The 19,855-nt window shown below is 46.0% G+C and overlaps 1 protein-coding gene across 1 annotated transcript; it reads right to left on the reverse strand.

The window, feature by feature from the left end:
* Positions 1-3,270: 3,270 nt before the first annotated feature.
* LOC123098770 (aquaporin TIP1-1) lies at positions 3,271-4,979 on the reverse strand. Its single transcript, XM_044520848.1, has 2 exons — positions 4,713-4,979; positions 3,271-4,187 (listed from the first exon to the last, which is right to left on the reverse strand). Exons 1-2 carry the CDS (start codon positions 4,843-4,845, stop codon positions 3,568-3,570), a joined length of 753 nt encoding a protein of 250 aa, XP_044376783.1. The 5' UTR covers positions 4,846-4,979; the 3' UTR covers positions 3,271-3,567.
* Positions 4,980-19,855: the final 14,876 nt, after the last annotated feature.

A 19,855-nucleotide genomic window follows, 5' to 3' on the forward strand; every position in this document is an offset into this window, starting at 1 on the left:
AGGCAGCAGAATTATGAGGGCATCTCTGTCACCCTGATCGACCGATCTTTTCCGGGGAAGTGGCGCCAAGAACCCGGTGCGTACGGAGCGAGTGGCCGGGGCCACGGCCTCGCTGGCCTTGTCCGCCGCTCCGGCCCCGTGCATGGCGCCGGCGCCGGCGGGTTCCACCGATCCAGTCAGCGGCGCTGGCGCAATCACAACCATCCACCCTCTGCATGAGTGCCGGTGCCGCGACGGCATCCAATGGCAGTTCTGATGCGGCAGTTGCTAGACTCCACGCGACCTGCAGACATGCATGTGCCATACTGCCAGTGGGCTTAAATAGAGAACCACAAGGTTTTTATTAAGGCGAGTGTTACCTTCCCCCGAAGTGCTTGCTCGGTGAACTGCATGCCAGTGAATCAGTAATCGATCATCGCCTACTGCAACACCGTGTTGAGAGCTAGCGGGTACTTCACACCGATGCCGTTATTGTCAGGTCGACCGCTCCGGTGAGCGAGGTTGCACCAGTAAATCCTCTGGCTGGGAGGACGCATTCGAGAATTAGCTAGCTGTTACGGTCACGCGGAGCCGACAAAATCACCACGAAATCAGCTCCATCAGTCCATGGGGGATGTGACTGATCACTGCTCCGTTGATTTGCTTGGGTGAAATCCAGGACCCTAGTGACAGAGCCTCCTTTGATTTATGAACTGTCATGGCCCGATCTAACCAGGCGGGGATCTGGGTTGAGTTCTAGTACTCCAGAGGAGATACGTTCTAGCCATTCCTCTCAGCCGTCCGATGCTCCATTGGTCCTTTACCCGCTTCACTCTCAGCCGTTGGATAACTGACCAAGTGTTCTTCTGTAAATGACAGGGACCGGTTCAGTTCCAGTCCCGCGGTATCGTCAAAGTGAAGGGTTAGCCTCCCTCAAAAAAAAGGTGAAGGATTAGACATCACCCATCAGTGCCGGAGAAACGACCGGCCTTGGCCTTCGGTTCGGCTCCTATCTCTATCTTCCTTTCCTCCTCTCTCTACGATATCATCAGCACATCTCTAGAAGAGAGTGCCTGCCCAGGAAGACGACCGTGCCGGATAATCTCGGCTCCACGTCGCGCGATCTCCCGCGACGTGGAGAGATTCAATGCGGCAACAGCGACGCCTTCACATCCTCATCACTCAGTGTTCATCATTGCCTGTGACACCACTTTGTAATAACCGTGGTGTGCTGATGTGCAACCTGGATAGAGATAAATACCAGCCCGCGCGTCACACTCAGATCGTGTGTACTCTACACGGCTCTCTCTGGCTACGGCCCAAACATCTGCGCTTTCGACTTCTTTAATACTTCTTCCGATCCATATTAATCAGTACAGCCAACGAAGCATCGTCTATGTACTAGATAACCTGTCCCTAATCACAGCTCAGTTTTTCTCGATCAAAAATCGCAACTGGGTTAGCTCTGGTGTCGTGATCAGGTGGTCGGATAAAACAAACCGGGAAGATATATTATGCGAGCGATTAGGAGACTCCAACGGAACAGTGTTTATATAGCCCCTGAACAACCAGTTCTTAAATCACAGCTTCGATTAGCCCACATACATACAGCAAATTAAGACAGTTCTGGCGTCGTAATCAGGTGGTCAGACAAATAAGCCCGGAAGATAACGCTGGGCGACAGGCGCGATCCATGATTGATGTGGTCCAGACAGACACTTGAAGTAATAATATCCAAATACCGATACTAGATTAGAGCCGCCTCTGGTGCTCAATTGGTTTGGATGATAACAATCTGTTCCCTGACAAGAGGATTATTCCGCCGAAGATTCCAACGGATTACTAGCAATGTATACCAGTTCAGATTTCAGACTGGAGCTCTGTCTGAATAGCTAGCCAAAACCTGGATTTAATAAGTAATTACGGACTGCGTCATGCATGCGTACAGAGGGAAAATGTGAGTACCACTACTCTACTCCAAAGCAATTAGATTAAATCCAGATCAATTTACTTAATTACTGCAGGTTGGTAGTGGTAGGTGCCTGCATGTGCTGGCGCGGAGAGTGCGCGCCAAGTTGCATTTCAGCTTCACTTTCAGGCAGCTAATGGCCAACTCATCAGTTGCTCAATACGCCGCGTACATGGCCGCATAAGACATTAGTGCTCGCTTTCGGGCTCACCCACCGCTAGTTGTGCAGTGTAGTTGCGCGCGAGAGAGAAGGCAACAATTTACGTACTCCACTCCAGAGAAGAAGACAATAATGGGCCATCCATGGTTGACGTGCCATCTAACATGTCCTACGTGTCATCCCGGCCGGAGTTAGTGGCGGTCAGGCCGGCGGAAGAACGGAAGCGGCACGAGGCGGGCTTTGCCGGCGCGACGCCGTCGACGTGCGGCTGAGCGATCAGCACGTACGCATGCACACGCACACTAGCTCTTGTAGGAACAGCACCGTTGTCGCATATTCCGCGGTAAAATCGAAGGAGTTGATCAGATCACAGCTCCAATAATACTCCTTCGTCCACGTTCCTCTTGATTGCAGTTGTTGATCTAATGCCTTGATAATCTCTTAATTAAACTATAAGCGCCATCAGAACTGACCGAACGATGCGTAGACTTAAGGCCCCGCTTGGATTCGGTGTAAATTTATACACCCGAATTTAATCTACAGGTGTATTTTACTGGCCGCGGTATTTAGGAACAATCTGGCAATCCAAGCGAGGCCTTAAGACTGTTTATTAGGGTGCTACTTGAGTTCTAAATATGCTCGTACAGTCGGATCCCTGGGACAGGACTTGCGTTTCAGTGTGCTTGTAAGGGGCAACTACTTTATAGTGATTCGTGATTTGAATGAATTTTTTTCTAAAAAAGACAGTAAACGTGGCAACAACCCCACGTAATCTGCATGATTAGTAGATGGGCCGGGATGGCCGGATGCATGGCTGCATGCGTGTATGGTACCCGGCACGGGCACTCCGCCACGCGAGCACGACCTGATAGGCCGGGTTAGGGTAGGGTAGATCGACCCGGCCGGCCGGTCCAGCCGACAAGAACAGCTCGGCCTTATCACCACTCCGACGTGGCGTCGTACCGTCTCCCTCGTCGCTACATGCATGCCACTCCATTATTGACACTGCCCCGCACGCTCGTGCCTCCGCAGTGCTAGAAGAACCATGGCGATTCGAGGAGCAACAGCCTCAGACAAACTAAACAGCAGTGGACCTCACCGACAATCTCACAGACGGCAGGATTAATTCCAGAATTCAAGTTCCTACCAAGAAGGCACGACGGGTTCAAACTCAACTGAACTTGAAATTACTCGGGCGGGGCGGGCGAATTCACAGTTTTACAGAAGCAAATTGACAGGGTCGGTCGTCCCAGATCGAGATCATCCACGCTTTTACAGCTCCACGCACGAACGCACCACAAACTGACTCGACTACTGGCCGACCGATCGACCCAGGGATGGATGGATTCATTCAAAGCAAACTAAAACGACTCATGGCGATGGCAAGGAAGGAGACGATGACGAGACGCGATCGATCATCACACGGATGGACGGCGAGCTCGCATGCAAGCTTGGTTGCTTAGTAGTCGGTGGTGGGGAGCTGCTCGTGGGTGCGGGAGATGAAGAGCAGCTCGTAGATGACGCCGGCGAGGCCGCCGCCGATGAGGGGGCCGACCCAGTACACCCACTGGTACCCCCACTCCCAGCTGACGAGGGCGGGGCCGAAGGAGACGGCGGGGTTCATGGACGCGCCGGAGAAGGCGCCGCCGACCAGGATGTTGGCGCCCACGATGAAGCCGATGGCGATGGGCGCGATGGTGCCCAGGCTGCCCTTCTTGGGGTCCACGGCCGTGGCGTACACCGTGTACACCAGCCCGAAGGTCATCACGATCTCCAGCACCACCGCCTCCCACGCGCCGATGCCGGTCAGCCCGAAGGTGCCGGTGGGGAGCCCGCCGGTGGAGAAGCGGAGGAGGAAGCAGGCGGCGGTGGAGCCCAGGAGCTGGGCGACCCAGTAGAGCAGGCCGCGGAAGAGGGTGATGTTGCCGCCCACGAAGGCGCCGAAGGTCACGGCCGGGTTCACGTGCCCGCCGGAGATGTTGGCGCCCACGGACACCGCCACGAACAGCGCGAAGGCGTGCGCTATCGCCGCCGAGATCAGGCCGGCCGGGGTCGCCGCGCCGTCGGGGCTCAGCTTGCCTGCACGCACAATCAAACAAGGAAAACAGTCAGTCAGATACGTACTACAGAATTATTAGCGAAATCTGGGTTGTTAATTCTGGTGCAAATGTGGCAAGAAGTCAATTTTTGCTACTTGTGGGCAGAAGCTAGCTAGCACATGGTGGCAGGCTCGATCGGAACAGAAGCTACTGATGATTCACCACATGGGATTCTCCACGTAATCCCGAGGGCAAACTGGTCATTCTGCGCCAATCATTCAACCTAAAAAGCCTGCACCAATCAAACCCTACTCCTTTCTGAGACAATTTTCTCTAGGCTACTGGTAACGCCTCATAAAGTGTTTCTTTCATTTAACTTGTGTCCAAAACCAAAAGCAGGCGTTTTTTTCCCTGTCTTGTCGTACGCTCACTAGCTAGCTATCCATTATGATGATGCAAATTGCTAATTAACTAGCTTAATTTCTCCTAATTAAGCTACCACATGCGAGCGAGCGAGTGGTGATGTAAAGAATTAATCGCTGAGAAGAAAGAGGAAGAAACTCACTGAAGGCCATGCCGGAGCCCTGGCCGGCGAAGACGAAGATGAGCGTGGAGATGAACTCGGCGAGCGCCGCCTTGAGGGCGCCCACCTCGTACACCTCACGGTGGCTCCCCACGGCGATCCTGCTGACCGGCATTTTCGGTCACCTCCAAGCCTAGCTTGCTCGCTCGCTAGAGAAGAAGAAGAGACTGACTGGCCGGAGTCGAGAGAGATGAGTTGGTGAGGAAGGAGCGGGATAGTGAGGCGGTATATATACACCGCGCGCCGGGCTGGGCTGGCGCGGGCCACCGGGTGTGGCCGGTTCCAGTGACGGATGGACGGCGTGGAGCGAGGCCCCCGGGAAAACGCCATATTGGGATCGCGTGCTTGCTACGCCTGAAGCTTTTGGACGCCGGGCTCGGGTGCGATTTTTGGGAAACAGCTGGCTGTAACTGCATGCAGAAAGTGTGTGCTACTGGTAGTTTCGGAAATTGATGGGAGCGGAAGAGAAGATAATGTTTTCTTTTTTGTTTGATTGATGTGATGAAATTCATGGCGGAGATAAGGCTTGGTGGAATAAAATAGCTGCTAGAGTAGATAGACTCTCCGGAAATGAAGGGAAAATATACGGAAAAACTCGGCCGGTTCTTTCTTTTGTGTTTCACATACGGCTCATGTGATCGTGCCATGTGGTGCAAGTGCCAAAATGTTTGTTTGTTTGGGACTCTAGCAAAACGAGACACTTTTGTGTGGGTGAAAAACGGAGAAGCCGACAAGCTCTCGCCATCATCGGTGATTTTTTTCTTGTGATGTTTTTCCTGATGAGGTTAACTGCGCGAGGAACGATGGAACACTCACTGTGCTGATTAAAGTGAGCTCCTTTCGTGCACACGTAACACGAGGCCGTGCAGCGAGCAGTGCATGCGGTGCGGAGAGCGCGAGGAGAGCTGCTGTGGGATGGATGATGGACCGGGACAGCAACCGGCCGGGGGGGTGGGCGCGCGCGCTGCCAGCTCAGGCGCGCCGGCCACGGAGCTGTCAGGGGGGCAGCGCTCGTGGCCCGTGTGGGTTTGGAGGCCGGGGCGACGTGACGCCTCCGGGCGGCGCCGAACCGGGGCGCCGGGATTGGCCGCTGAACCCCTTTGGCCGGCGGTCTACGGCCGTGACGGCGACCGTGAATGATCGCGGCCGGGGAGCTGATTGGCCGTGCGCGCCTGGACGGGCAGACTTTTGGTGGCCGTGCGTTGCGTACGTCGTCGTTGCTTCTGGCTCTGGCCCCGGCTCCACCGCCACGGCCACGTCGTTTTCGGCGAGTTGCTCCGAGGTGAATGAGTCAGCACGCCACGGTTGCTGCCACGACCATATCGATCTTGAAATCTCGGCAGAAAACAGAAGCATCCGATCGATCGGAAGCTCCTCGAAATGTAGCGAGGCGTCGTTCTTCCGTGGAGATGGCATGATGATTCATCTTCTTCACGCACTAGACTAGACAATTGCGTGCGCCGTCGGCCGGTCCCACGATTGATTGCTGCCGTCGTCGTCGACAAAAACGGCGTCCGGCCCATCTCCCCCGTCGCCCGCCCGGCTCGTATGACGGGGACACGTCACCCGCTGAACCAACCCCGCTGCGCGCTGGGCGCGCCACGCCTGATGCCCGTCATCCCCGCGAGCTAATAATTGGCTGACAGCCTCGCCGCCGGGAATTACCCTCCTGCCCTCGACCGGCTTCTCGAACCCTCCACGCTCCATGCGGTGCGCTCGCCGGAGCGCCATTGACCGGTCAGTGGTCGATCGAGACAGCGGCGTAGTACGTCCTGCTCCGCTCCGCTGGACTAGCCGGCCGGGTCAGGAGGGCCTCTACTTAAACCTCGATTATTATTATTGTAATCCGCGTGAGACATGTGTGTGTTGCCATGCCATGCATATCCGCCCACATGAGCGAGCTTCCCCACCATTGCTCGCAACTTTTTGTTCTCTTTCATTCATGTTACTCTCCTGTTCATCATGAGTGATCGTGCTGGTAGCACACGCTGTCCTCTCACATGCATCACCACGTTGCACCCCTCTAGTTCCAGAGAAAAATCCAGATCCCATCCGATACTCCAATTCTATTACTGGTAAATGGAGCTCTGTGCGTACCATCAATGGCATATGGAAGTATATTGCTGCTGTTTGTAAGCGGAGAGAGGGGCACAGTTGCATGTGACGTGATCGGGCGCTTGATTTGCCGGCCCCCGTGCCGGTCGGTCGCGGGAGAAGTGGCTCGGCTAGTACGTACGTATCCTCTGTCCGGCCGGGAACTGATAATGCTTATCGATCTATCATGCATCTGCTCATCATCTGATCCAATCGCATGCCAAGGGTCATGATGTGGTGTCGATCTCATCTGGCTGCCGCCGAGCTGGAATGGACCGGGATTACTCATTTATTCTGAGAATCGTTTATGGTTTATCTCCATCGATTAATCAAGCTCGATCTCATCAGGGGACCGATGATAATCTTGTATAATCATCGTTAACTAATAACGGTATTAAAATGCAATGGAGAGAAGCTTGGGAAGCTAGGCAATTGATTTTGCGCTAATTGTGAGCTGGAGTGGCAAGTGCTGCTGGTCAATGGTTGCGCATGCATATGCTTCTGAGCTGGACAGGTTACCTCGTGGCGACATAAGGCTGGTTATAATGGGGAGTATCATATACTAGTATCATGCATATGATACTAGTGTATGATACTACCTCCCTAATGCTTAGTATCATGTAGCACTTTATTTATTGCCTGCATTACACATAGTAACATAGCATTTATTATGATACGGTATCATGAATGATACTCAACTCTCTCTTTCTTCATTTAATTCTATGACATCTCATCAAAATTGCCTAGTTGGCATGCATAATATTAGCTATGATATTACCATTACAACCAGCCTAACAAATCGGGGGCCGGGTTAGGTTAGGAGCCTATCTAAACCCACCATTATATTGGGCCCCTACATCGCCATCACTCGATGATAATGGAGCTGGCGTTGCCCTTTTGGATTAAAGAATCACGGGTATATGCGTACCTGTTCTTTAATCGACAGGAAAAAGGATGTCCATAGACAACAATTTCAATCATTTGCCCCTTTTCTAGTGTGTCCTATTTAGTCAATTTATCACCTGCTGCTTCACGCTTGGCTTTTCCTCTAACCTTTGTCAAAATTTGATAGTCTACACATTAAGCATTTTTTTTAATTTTAATAATTGAATATCTTTATCCCATACTTTTTGCTGCATGATCAGTTGTGCATTACTAGTCTCTGCTTTCAACTATTCAAAAATAATGGTATATATCATCAAGTATTATTTGTAAGAACAACAATATGGGTTTAATAATTATTAAAGAAAGTGAAATAGATCATGATTAAAGAGCACCAACAACAAAGATGCTCGGAAAAACCGCAATCTTTATCAAAATCCTTTGATTTCAACATCCCTAGAGTTGTTGTTAGCATCTTGATGTTTCGACATATCACCAATCGTAAAATTGTAGAAGACCAAAAATGACTCTATAATAGTACATGATCATCACACTGGCGACGAGAACTTTTATTCCATATGGTGTCATCACGCCGGCAGAAACATACTAACCTAAAAAATGTACGACCATCAAAGGCGAGTCGAACAAGAGACAATGGATGCTAGCGGGTAGGGTTCACAAGGGGTTACCACGTCTCTTGAGTGTCAAAAGCAATGGTGTTATCACAAGCTTGCTCATGTATTCATTGGCGTTTGGGCTCACTACAAGGTGTCATACTGTTCCGTCATTGTCCATCTTGCAAAGATCTAGGTGACCAGTTGTTAGTTGTTACATTCGGGCGCTGCTAGGTATCACTCGTCGCGATCGCTACAACTTGCGTTGCTCACGCCAGATGGGCCTGGCCTAACAAGCGCGAGCAGAGTTAGTGCACGTCCTTTTTTCATTTCATATTTTTATTTCCGGTTGGTTTTAATTTTAATTTGGGGAAAAATCAAGAATTCAAAGAAGTTATCAATTCAAAAAATGTTAACGAATAAAAAGAAGTTTACGAATTCAGAAAGTGTTATTGGATTTGAAAAAACATTGGTGATTTTGAAAGTGATTGTGAATACAAAAATGTTCGTGAATTCAAATCATGTTCACAAATTCAAAAAACTTCATGAATTCAAAAAAAGTTCGTAAATTTAAAAAATGTCTTGTGAATTCAAAAAAAAATTGTGAATTAAAAAATACTCATGTATTCTCTAAATTCTTGTCTTATTCAAAAATATCATTCCAATTGTTTTTAAAAAGAGATAATTTTCTAAAATGTGAGCAATTTGTGAACATTATATGAAATAGTCATTTTACTTTAAATTCTACAGTTTTTTCATAAATAGGAAAAAATAGGGATTTAAAATATATTTTTTCGAAAATGTGAACAATTTTTTAAATCCCCAGCACTATTTGAAATGCGAATAATTTATAAAATTTAACATTTTTTAAATGTATAAATTGAGAGAAAAATATATATAGGAAAAGGAAAAAAAGGGACAACAGAAAACAGAAAAAACAAAAAAATTGACAAGGAAGATGGTTGTCCCCTCCCCTAGCGGTTCGACACTCTCTTCGGTGCAGTTACTAATGGGCTGGGCCATCTTCCAATGCAGTGGGTGATTCAAAGCTTAACACCCACAAGAAGTGATACATAGGATTTGGGGTGTGTCATTCGACATGAGATGTGTCCGTTTGTGGTACTTTTCCTATCAATATTGCCCATAAGGCCTATTCTTCGTAAAGCTTATGTGTTCTGTGACTATCCATGGAATTTCCTATTTCCCATATTCTATGGAAAAGTGTTAGATGCCACGCAAAGGGGACCGATCGAGTGTCCAGATGTGGGCCAACCCATTTTAGCAGCTCCTGGTTCCGAACCTTTTGGAAGGTTGTTGCCTGGGTTTTTACCAGTTTTGGGAACTTCAGGTTCCTTAACCGTTTTCCCCTGTTTCTTTTCTTTATATATTTTTTCTTTCGAGTAGTTATTTGATTTTCTATTTCATTTTTAAATCAAAATTTCAAATAAAAATGCACTTTCAAATATTGTTTGGATTTACCTAATTTTTTTAAAAAAATTTCTAAAATTGTATGCTATTCCAATGTTTTTCCAAATTAGTGACCTAATTCAAAAATATTTAGACATAAAAAATATTGATTTTTTAAAAAACTATTAAAAAATTCCTAGAAATATTCAGGTTTTTAGAAATTACTCAAAATTTAAAAAATTTCTCATAATTTCAAAAAATATTCAGTAATTTAAAAATCGTTTGTGTTTTAAAAATTGTTTGCAGTTTTTAAAATGATCGTGTTTTTTAAAAAAAGTTAGACTTTTATACGAAATGCCCACTGTTTCAGAAGATGTTCACGTTTTTGAAAAAGTGGTCAGAAATTGAAATAGGAAAATAATAATAATAAATGCTCACTCCATTACCCGATCGCTACAATGTGTCTGCTGCTCCAGTAGCTGGTTCGCTATAGTACATCGGCTTTCTACAGTGCACTGCAAGAGAAAAACAGACACTACCAGGCATTGGGAGGGATCCGGCCATTAGCATTCACACTGTGTGTTTCCCCTCCAGTTTGACGCCAGTAGCGTCAAATAGGAGGACGCCTGTAAACACGCCCATGTTCTGAGGTGCGCGCTTTTGGGATGGCCCCTGCGTGGGTGGGTCGCCTCTGTTTGCCTTTTTCTTTTTCAATATTTCTTTTTTTGTTTATCCTTCTTCTTTTACTTTTGTTCACTTCTTTTGGTATTCTGCTTGTTTAAAAAATATCTGCTGATCACTAATTTAAAAAATACAATATAACTTCTAAAATCTGTTCATAAATAAAAAATACTCCGGGCTTTAAATTTTTCATAAATTAGAAAATGTTCCTTGGTTTTCAAAAATAGTTCAAGCATTTTTTAAAATCCCCCAATTTCAAAATATGTTCATGAGTTGGAAATTTTTTCTGAATACATGAAGTTCACGAATTGAGAAAAAATATATGCTTTCTAAGCATTGTTCCCAAATATAAAAGAATGTTTGTCGATTCAATTTTTTCGCGAATTAATAAAATCATTGTCAGTTGTAAAAATGTTCCCAAAATTGTATAAATTGTTTGTGAATTTCGAAAATTTATTGATGAATTTCAAAAACGAATCCAATGTTCAAATGGAAAAATGAAACAAAATCCTCAAAAAAGTAGTTAAAAATAAAAACTGCTTAATGGATGGTCATAGAACCTTTCAAAAACCGGTGGGCGAAAAGCACGTGTATTCGTAAATATGGGCCAGCCCATCTCCGGTCAAGCTAACCGGGGGTTGTGTTTTCTCCCTATTCCATGACCTACAAGGGGAAATAAGGAGCCGCCCAAATAGGAAGTCCCACCATCCTTGTCTATATTACCCGAAATCAAGGCCATGCTATCTATGATTTTCCACTGTTGATAAAATAATAGGAACACCTATGTTTTGCTTAATGCAAGACGAAAGAAGGTTTCGTTGAAGGAGCCCTCTCCCACAAGTAATGGGCTCGCCCATCTTCTAGGTTAGTTCCTTTTTTATGTTTGCCCATTATCTCTTTTAGATTTTTATATTTTCGAATATATATTTTAAATGCATATATTCAAAAAATAATTTCTTCAAAATAATTAATACAAGGAATTTGTAAAATGTTAATACAGTGTAAATTACTTGTCAGCATCACTTTACAAAATTGTTCATATCTTTCAAAAACAATGCCCGTGACATTTTTCAAAAATTCACGAACTTCAAAAACATGTACATGGAATTTTTTCAAAGTCGTTTATACAATGTAATTTTTTTTGTTTAATTAAAAAAACGTGATATATGTTTTAAAAAATGTTTCAGATGTATATGTAAACTTACAATGTGTAGAAAAAAGCAGACATTATAACATATATTTGAAAAAAATAATTTGTACGAAAAAAGTATTAAACCTGTATAAAAATATTCTATATGGGTATTAAAATAGACGATGTGTACGAAAAAGGTAGACTTCAAAATATATATTTGAATTTTGTTATTAGTCATGTATTTGTAAAATATTAAATGTGTAATAATATTTTTTTGGATATATATGAAAATTTAGAATGTTTATGAAATTTCTAGACAGGTGATGGAAAAGGAAAAGGAAAAATAAGAAACTAAAGAATGAAACAATGAAAACATAAGGGAAAAAGAAAAACAAACTAAAAAAGCCAGAGAAAACCTGTGCAAAAAATAAAAGTAAAAAAACAAAAAACCCAAAGAGAACCGAGAAAGAAACGAAAAAAAGAAGAACATTGTAGAAAAAGCAATAAAAACCGAGAAAGACTAAGAAAACCAGTGATAAAAACAAAGGAAACTAGAGAAAAACGGTAAAGAAACAAAGAACACCGAAGGTAAAAATAAATATTGACCCATAAAAACCCAGAGCGAACGCAACCATTGAGCGAGTGACTAAATGCGTGGAAATGGTCCGGTCGATATACTGTAGTGCAGATGATAAAGCTTCAGACGAGCGTATTGTACGATTCGCTATAAGCAAAATATAGTTGGGGCGCTGTTCCCCGACCTACGCGGGAAATAGGAGTTGCCGAGGTAGGAAGTCCTACCGTCCATATCTCCAAAATCAAGTCCACGCCATCTATGGTTTTGCACTTGGGATGTGCCTCCGTGATTTTGCACTCGTTCAAGGCCCCTCATACGAACGAGAGGGTGGAGAGGCTAAAAAATATCGGGCCAGCAGCCCAAGTTACCCTTAGGATCCGGGCGCAACTATGTCTCGCTCAAGCGAGACAGTCAGCTTTCACAACCAGCGCGTGAGCAACCAGGTGCCTGCCTTATATTGGCCGCCCTAGTGCGCGGGAAGCCACTGCTGGATTTTTTCCTGTTGTTTTTTTACTGTTTTCTTCCCTTTTTACCCTTTTTCATTCTTCTAAATATTTTTAAATATAAAGATATATATTATAAAAAAAATTACATATTGTTTTTGGAAAATATAAATAATGCATTTGAAAAATGTTAAACAAAAGAAAACCAGAAAAAAGACTGCCACAAACTAGTACGTCGAGCGATCGATCAAGCGAGGAGAAGTGGGCCGGCCCATTACAACCCGCGCATAAAAACCTTCGGCGAGACGGATGGAGGACTCGCAATAAGCGAGATATAGTCGTCGCGCCGTTTCTCCTCACCGATCAAAACCTACCTGGGTCATCTAAAAAAGGATCAAATATTTATCCGGGTGTTTCTAATTTTTTCTACTGCTCGCTTGCGAAGGGAACATATCTAATATTTTCACCAAGTCCTATATGAGAAAAAAAACCATCATGCATTATGGAGTGAATTTTTTTGCCGTATGTCCAGTCCAAAGGAAATGCAAAGCCCGTTGAAAACAATTGAGTAAAATGCACTACAGGTACTTGAACTTGCGTCGCGAGCTCGAGTTGGTCACCGTACTTAGAAATACGGTCACTACGGTCACTATGTACGATGGGACGTGATTATACGGTCACTGTTCCATGTACAGAGACGGTACGCTGCCGACTGACCACTTGTTGACCAGTCCCCGTGGCCACGTGTTGTTTGGAGAAGCGAAGCGGTGCCCAGTTTACAAAAAAACCTCCCATCTTTGTTTCAATATCTGGTCGCCCTCCTACCTCTCCACCACCCCTGTCTCTCCACCTCCCATGTCTCGTCGTTTTGGTGGGTAGAGCCGACGGCGCGGCTGAGGAGGGGGCACTTGATCGCGGGCGAAGTGGTTGCGACGATTTTCGCTGTCGGTTTCGAAGGATCGGCCGCGGAGGAGGGTCTCGCCACCGTGGTGAAGGCAAGGCGGTGCCGCCATGGCTGCAGTTCGTCGGCCCGATGGATCCCCTGCCCCTGAGTACAGTAAGTTCAATTTTCTGGCCTATTTGACATCTAATCGAGTTACGTAGAGATTGATTTAGTTTGTGTACATTTCTGTTGAATTTGCTTGCATTGGAAGAAATTCTAGGGTTTTATTAACCGATTTGGGGGTTTATGCTAGGGTTTTTGCCACGGTTTGAAAAGTGGAATATAGGTTTGATTCTACATGCAATTGCGTATGTTAGTCATTGTTGTACCTAATTTGTCCTGAATTGCGTACTCATGGTGGACCAGGGTTCATAATTTCTGCTAGGGTTTTCGAGGAAGAATTGGGGTGTTACTGTAGGGTTTATGGTTCACATAAAAGGTTCAATTTCTGGTCAAGTTTGTTACAATCATTGGTCGGTCTATTCAATTTGTGTGCTTTTTTGTAACAGGAGCACGCAGTGAGAAATTCTCAGTGCTATTTCATCATGTTTTTTTTCATGGGTCAAGGAAGCAACAGAAGTTATGTCAATGGACATGAAGTGTGGTATGATCAAGTTGATAGGTTAACCTGGTCTCCAATCATGGTGGAGCATATGGTGGAGGAGATAGGATGGGAAATGGCTGGAAGGATAAAAGCATACTACTGCATTCCCATTCTTGACATCTACGAGAAATGCTTTGAGACAGATTAGGAGTGAGGAAGATACTGATCAAATGATGACATTTCTGTCAATAGGCCATCATTTCTGTGATATTTATCTGGACCATGATGACAGTTTGCATTCTAACAAGATACTGATGATGCAGTCAATAATCCAAGAGCTCATCTGCCACCAGTGTTCAGCCCTTCCAAAGAAAAGAGCACTACCAATCCCGAATCTAGCAATAGTGGAGCACATACAGAAGAACAAGACCCTATTCCAATTCAAATAGTTTATCCAAACAATGCAGAAGTTGCAGTTGATGATGGCAATCCATTCATCTTTGCATGGAGGACAGAGAACATTCAGTCAGACTCAGACCATTTGGATCATGTGCAGCAAGAGAGTTCTCTTGAGCCACAATAACATGCAGTACATTTGGATGCTAGTGGAGCAGAGGCAGAGAATAATGGAGTGGAGAGGGAGGAAGACGGGGATAGAGGAGCCAAGAGGGGAAGGAAAGAAGTGTTGTCAGCATTAGACGGTGACTCAGATGACAGTGATTTTGATCTAGCTGACATGTTTGATAGTGATTTTGATATCAGTGATGGGGATGATGATCTTTATGCTGACAATGTGGATGAAGATGAGCCAGTGCAGTCAAAGGCTAAGGTGAAGGGGGAGATGTAGGACAGGTCAAGCAAGGTGTTGAAGCAAAAGATGAATACATGTCTGATTATGAATCAGAAGGTGAGGACTTGTGGGCACCAGATTCAGATGATGAAACTCGGACCAACTTCAGAGCTTTCAGAAAGTAGGACCTTCACTGTCCAAAGTTCCATGTGGGTCAAGTATTTGAGAATGTTGAATTGTTAAGGAAATCTATAAAGGAGTATAGCTGCAAAAACAGAGTGGATGTGAAGTTGCCAGTGAATGACAAGAAGAGAGTAAAGGCAGTATGTGATGAGGATTGCACTTGGTATTTATGGGCATCATATGACAGTAGGACTAAATGCTTCATGGTCAAGAAGTATGTGGAAGAGCACATATGTTGCAAGAAATGGAAGATCAAAGCATTTACTACACCATTTCTTGCAAGGAAATATCTTGAGAGTTTTAGGGCAGATCAGGATATGAACTTGACACCAAGCAGTGGCACCTGACACCTGACACCAAGCAGGACTAAGCTACAAAGAATGGCACCTGACATCAAGCAGGACTAAGCTACAAAGGGCAAGGAGGTTTGATACGTCTCCGTCGTATCTACTTTTCCTAACGCTTTTCCTCTTGTTTTGGACTCTAATTTGCATGGTTTGAATGAAACTAACCCGGACTGACGCTGTTTTCAGCAGAACTACCATGGTGTTGTTTTTGTGCAGAAATAAAAGTTCTCGGATTGGAACGAAACTTTGCGAGGAATTTTTATACAATAAAAGATAATTTCTGGAGCCAAGAACCACCGGAGGTGGGCACCTGGGTGGGCAATCCACCAGGGCGTGCCACCCCCTCCAGGCACGCCCAGGTGGGTTGTCCCCACCTGGTGGCCCCGTAGACCCTGAAACCGACGCTATAAAATCCTATTTATCCAGAAAAAAATCAGGGAGGAAGAATTATTGCGTTCCACGAGACGGAGCCGCCGCTGTCTCCTATTCTTCATCGGGAGGCCAGATCTGGAGTGCGTTTAGGGCTCCGGAGAGGGGGATCTTCGATCTTTGTCATCACCAACCCTTCTCCATCGCCAATTCCATGATGCTCCCGCCCGGGAGTGAGTAATTCCTTTGTAGGCTCGCTGGTCGGTGAGGAGTTGTATGAGATTCATCATGTAATCAAGTTAGTTTTGTTAGGGCTTGATCCCTAGTATCCATTATGTTCTGAGATTGATGTTGCTATGACCTTGCCATGCTTAATGCTTGTCACTTTGGGCCCGGGTGCCATGATTTCAGATTTGAACCGTTTATGTTATCACCATTATATCTATGTTCTAGATCTGATCTTGCAAGTCATAGTCACCTACTACGTGTTATGATCCGGCAACCCCGGAGTGACAATAGTCGGGACACTTCCCGGTGATGACCGTAGTTTGAGGAGTTCATGTATTCACCGTGTGTTAATGTTTTGTTCCGATTCTCTATTAAAAGGAGGCCTTAATATCCCTTAGTTTCCAATAGGACCCCGCTGCCTAATACGTCTCTGTCGTATCTATAATTTTAGATTGTTTCATGCCAATATTACACAACTTTCACATATTTTTGGCAACATTTTATACGATTTATTGGACTAACCTATTGATCCAGTGCCCAGTGCCAGTTCCTGTTTGTTGCATGTTTTTTGTTTCGCAGAAAATCCATATCAAACGAAGTCCAAACGCGATAAAATTTTACGGAGAATTATTTTGGAATATATGTGATTTTTTGGACTTGGAATCAACACAAATGGGGGCCCACAGTGCCCACAAGACACCAGGGTACGCCCCAGGGGCCAGGCGCGTGGTGGTGGGTTGTGCTCACCTCGTATGTCGGTTGGGGCTCTACTTCGGGCGCAATGAAGCTTATATCCACAAAAAATCGAGTTAAAATCTCAGCGCAATCGGAGTTACGGATCTCCCGGAATATAAGAAACGATTTTCGGCCAGATCTGGGGAACGCGAAACAGAAGGGAACAGAGAGATAGATCCAATCTCGGAAGGGCTCCCGCCCCTCCACCGCCATGGAGGCCATGGACCAGAGGGGGAACTCTCCTCCCATCTAGGCGGGGAGGCCAAGGAAGAAGAAGGAGGAGGGGGGGGGGGGTTCTCTCCCCCTCTCTCCTGGTGGCGCCGGAGTGCCGCCGGGGCTAGGATCGTGATGACGATCTACATCAACAATCTTGCTACCATCAACACCAACTTTCTCCCCCTCTATGCAGCAGTGTAACACCCCTTCTCCCCGCTGTAATCTCTACTTAAACATGGTTCTCAACTCCATATATTATTTCCCAATGATATTTGGCTATCCTATGATGTTTGAGTAGATCCGTTTTGTCATATGGGTTAATCGTGATCTTGGTTGGTATGATTGAATATTTTATTTATGGTGCTGTCCTACGGTGCCCTCCGTCTCGCGCAAACGTGAGGGGCCCCCGCTGTAGGGTGTTGCAATACGTTCATGATTCGCTTATGGTGGGTTGCGAGAGTGACATAAGCTTAAACCCGAGTAGGTGGGTTGTTGCGTATGGGGTAAAGAGGACTTGATACTTAATGCTATGGTTGGGTTTCACGACCTTAATGATCTTTAGTAGTTGCAAATGCTTGCTAGAGTTCCAATCGTAAGTGCATATGATCCAAGTAGAGAAAGTATGTTAGCTCATGCCTCTCCCTCATGTAGAATTGCAAGAATGATTACCGGTACTTGTTATCGATTGCATAGGGACAAATGACTTTCTTGTTGACAAAAGCTATCCACTTTTATTGTCTTGCAATTTATTCGTAGTTTTATTCTCGCAAAGTACTTGTAGTTTTATTCTTCAAAATAGTTTCGTAATTGTTCTAGGTAAAGCAAAGGTTAAAGTGTGCGTAGAGTTGTATCGGTGGTCGATAGAACTTGAGGGAATATTTGTTCTGCCTTTAGCTCCCCGTTGGGTTCGACACTCTTATTTATCGAAGAAGGCTACAAATGATCCCTATACTTGTCGGTTATCAAGACCTTTTTCTGGCGCCGTTGCCGGGGAGCAATAGTGTGGGGTGAATATTCTCGTGTGTGCTTGTTTGCTTTATCACTAAGTAGTTTTATTTTTTTGCTTTTGTTTTCTGTCTTTAGTTATGGGTAGGAAACGCAAAATACCAAAAAAAATTAGTTGTACCTACTAAACCAATGGTTGAAGAACCACCCAAAATCTATCGCACTACCGAAGCTTTCTATTTGGATCATCTTCGATCCATTTGTGCTCGTGCTGAAAACCCAACTGTCGGTGTCAAAACCGGCCGATCTCGGGTAGGGGGTCCCGAACTGTGCGTCTGAGGATCGAAGGTAACAGGAGACAAAGGGGACACGGTGTTTAGCCAGGTTTGGGCCCTCTTAATGGAGGTAAATCCCTACTTCCTGCTTGATTGACTTTGATGAGTATAGGGGTTACAAGAGTTGATCTACCTCGAGATTGTAATGGCTAAACCCTAGCTGTCTAGCCTATGTGAATTCTGATAGCCTCTACGGACTAAACCCTCTGGTTTATACACACACCGGAGGGGTCTAGGGTTGTACAGAGTCGGTTTGTGGAGGAAGGAATTTACATATCCGTACACCAATCTTGCCGTCCACGCATAGGAGAGTCCTATCCGGACACGGGGGGAAGGTCTTCTGCCTTGTATCTTCATGGCCCATTGGTCTGGCCCATATCACACAGCCTGGACACCGGAGGACCCCCTAATCTAGGAGTCCGTCAGTAGCCCCTGAACCAGTCTTCAATGACGATATATTCGGAATGCGGGTTGTCTTCGGCATTGCAAGGCGGGTTCCTCCTCCTGAATACTCCAAAGCAATCTTCTGAACAAAAGAATTATATCCGGCTCTATATAACAGTCACAACCCTTTGCCATGAAGGCAAAATATGTAATCAAAATAATGTGTGTCAACGGACAACTTTTCGGCGAAACATTACGCCTGGCCTCTTAACATTTTGAATCTTTTTTTCGCCTCCCGCTTCGCGTTTCGAGGCACAGCCTCTATCGACACATCTTGTCAAAACAGAGATCATGTCCGCTTATCGTGGGATCCTCATCAATACGGTTTTGGGTAATCCAACTGTGTCATTCGCACGACCCCTTGGGAACATGCAGGTTTTAAGGCTTGAGGGGGGCGTTTGATATTCACTGCCTATATAAGAGGATAAAGATTCCCCCTTTTCCCACGCCTTCATCCTTCTCCTATTTTCCCATCTTCGAGCTCCTGCGCTCAAGCTTCAATCTTTTCCACCGCCACCATCCTCTCCAGCCATGTCTGGATCCGGTTCGAAAGGCAAGTGGGAGGCCTCCTCCATCACTGAGAGGGACGCCAAGGAGCTCTGGGAGGCGGGATATCTGTCTGCGGACATCGCTCACAGGCTCCCCGCAAAGGACCAAGTCATCCCCACTCCGGAGCCCTGCGAAAGGGTTGTATTCATCCCCCACTTTCTCTGCGGGCTAGGATTTCCCCTCCACCCGTTCGTCCGGGGCCTCATGTTCTACTACGGGCTAGATTTCCATGATCTAGCCCCAAATTCTTTCCTTCACATCTCGGCGTTCATCATCGTGTGTGAAGCACTACTCCGCACCCCCCACACTTCGCCTATGGCTAAAAGTCTTCAATCTGAAGCCGAAGGTGGTCGACGGGCAGCATGCGGACTGCGGCGGCGCCATGGTGAGCAAACTCCCCAATGTTGTTTGGCCTAAGGGGGCCTTCGTGGGGACTGTCAAGGTATGGCAGCAGGAGTGGTTTTACATCACCGAACCACGCGACGCCAAGTGGGCGGCCACTCCTGAGTTTAGATCCGGACCCCCTATGCGGCTCACTTCATGGACCACCAAGGGTCTGGACTGGGGATCCACAGCGGAAGTATTGATGCTGCAAAAGCGCATCACAAACATGATAGGCAAGAACACCAGTCTCACCAACGTGATTCAGGTGATGCTTTTCCGTCGG

The sequence above is a fragment of the Triticum aestivum genome, chromosome 4D (assembly GCF_018294505.1).
Source record: "Triticum aestivum cultivar Chinese Spring chromosome 4D, IWGSC CS RefSeq v2.1, whole genome shotgun sequence".
Lineage (NCBI taxonomy): Eukaryota > Viridiplantae > Streptophyta > Magnoliopsida > Poales > Poaceae > Triticum > Triticum aestivum.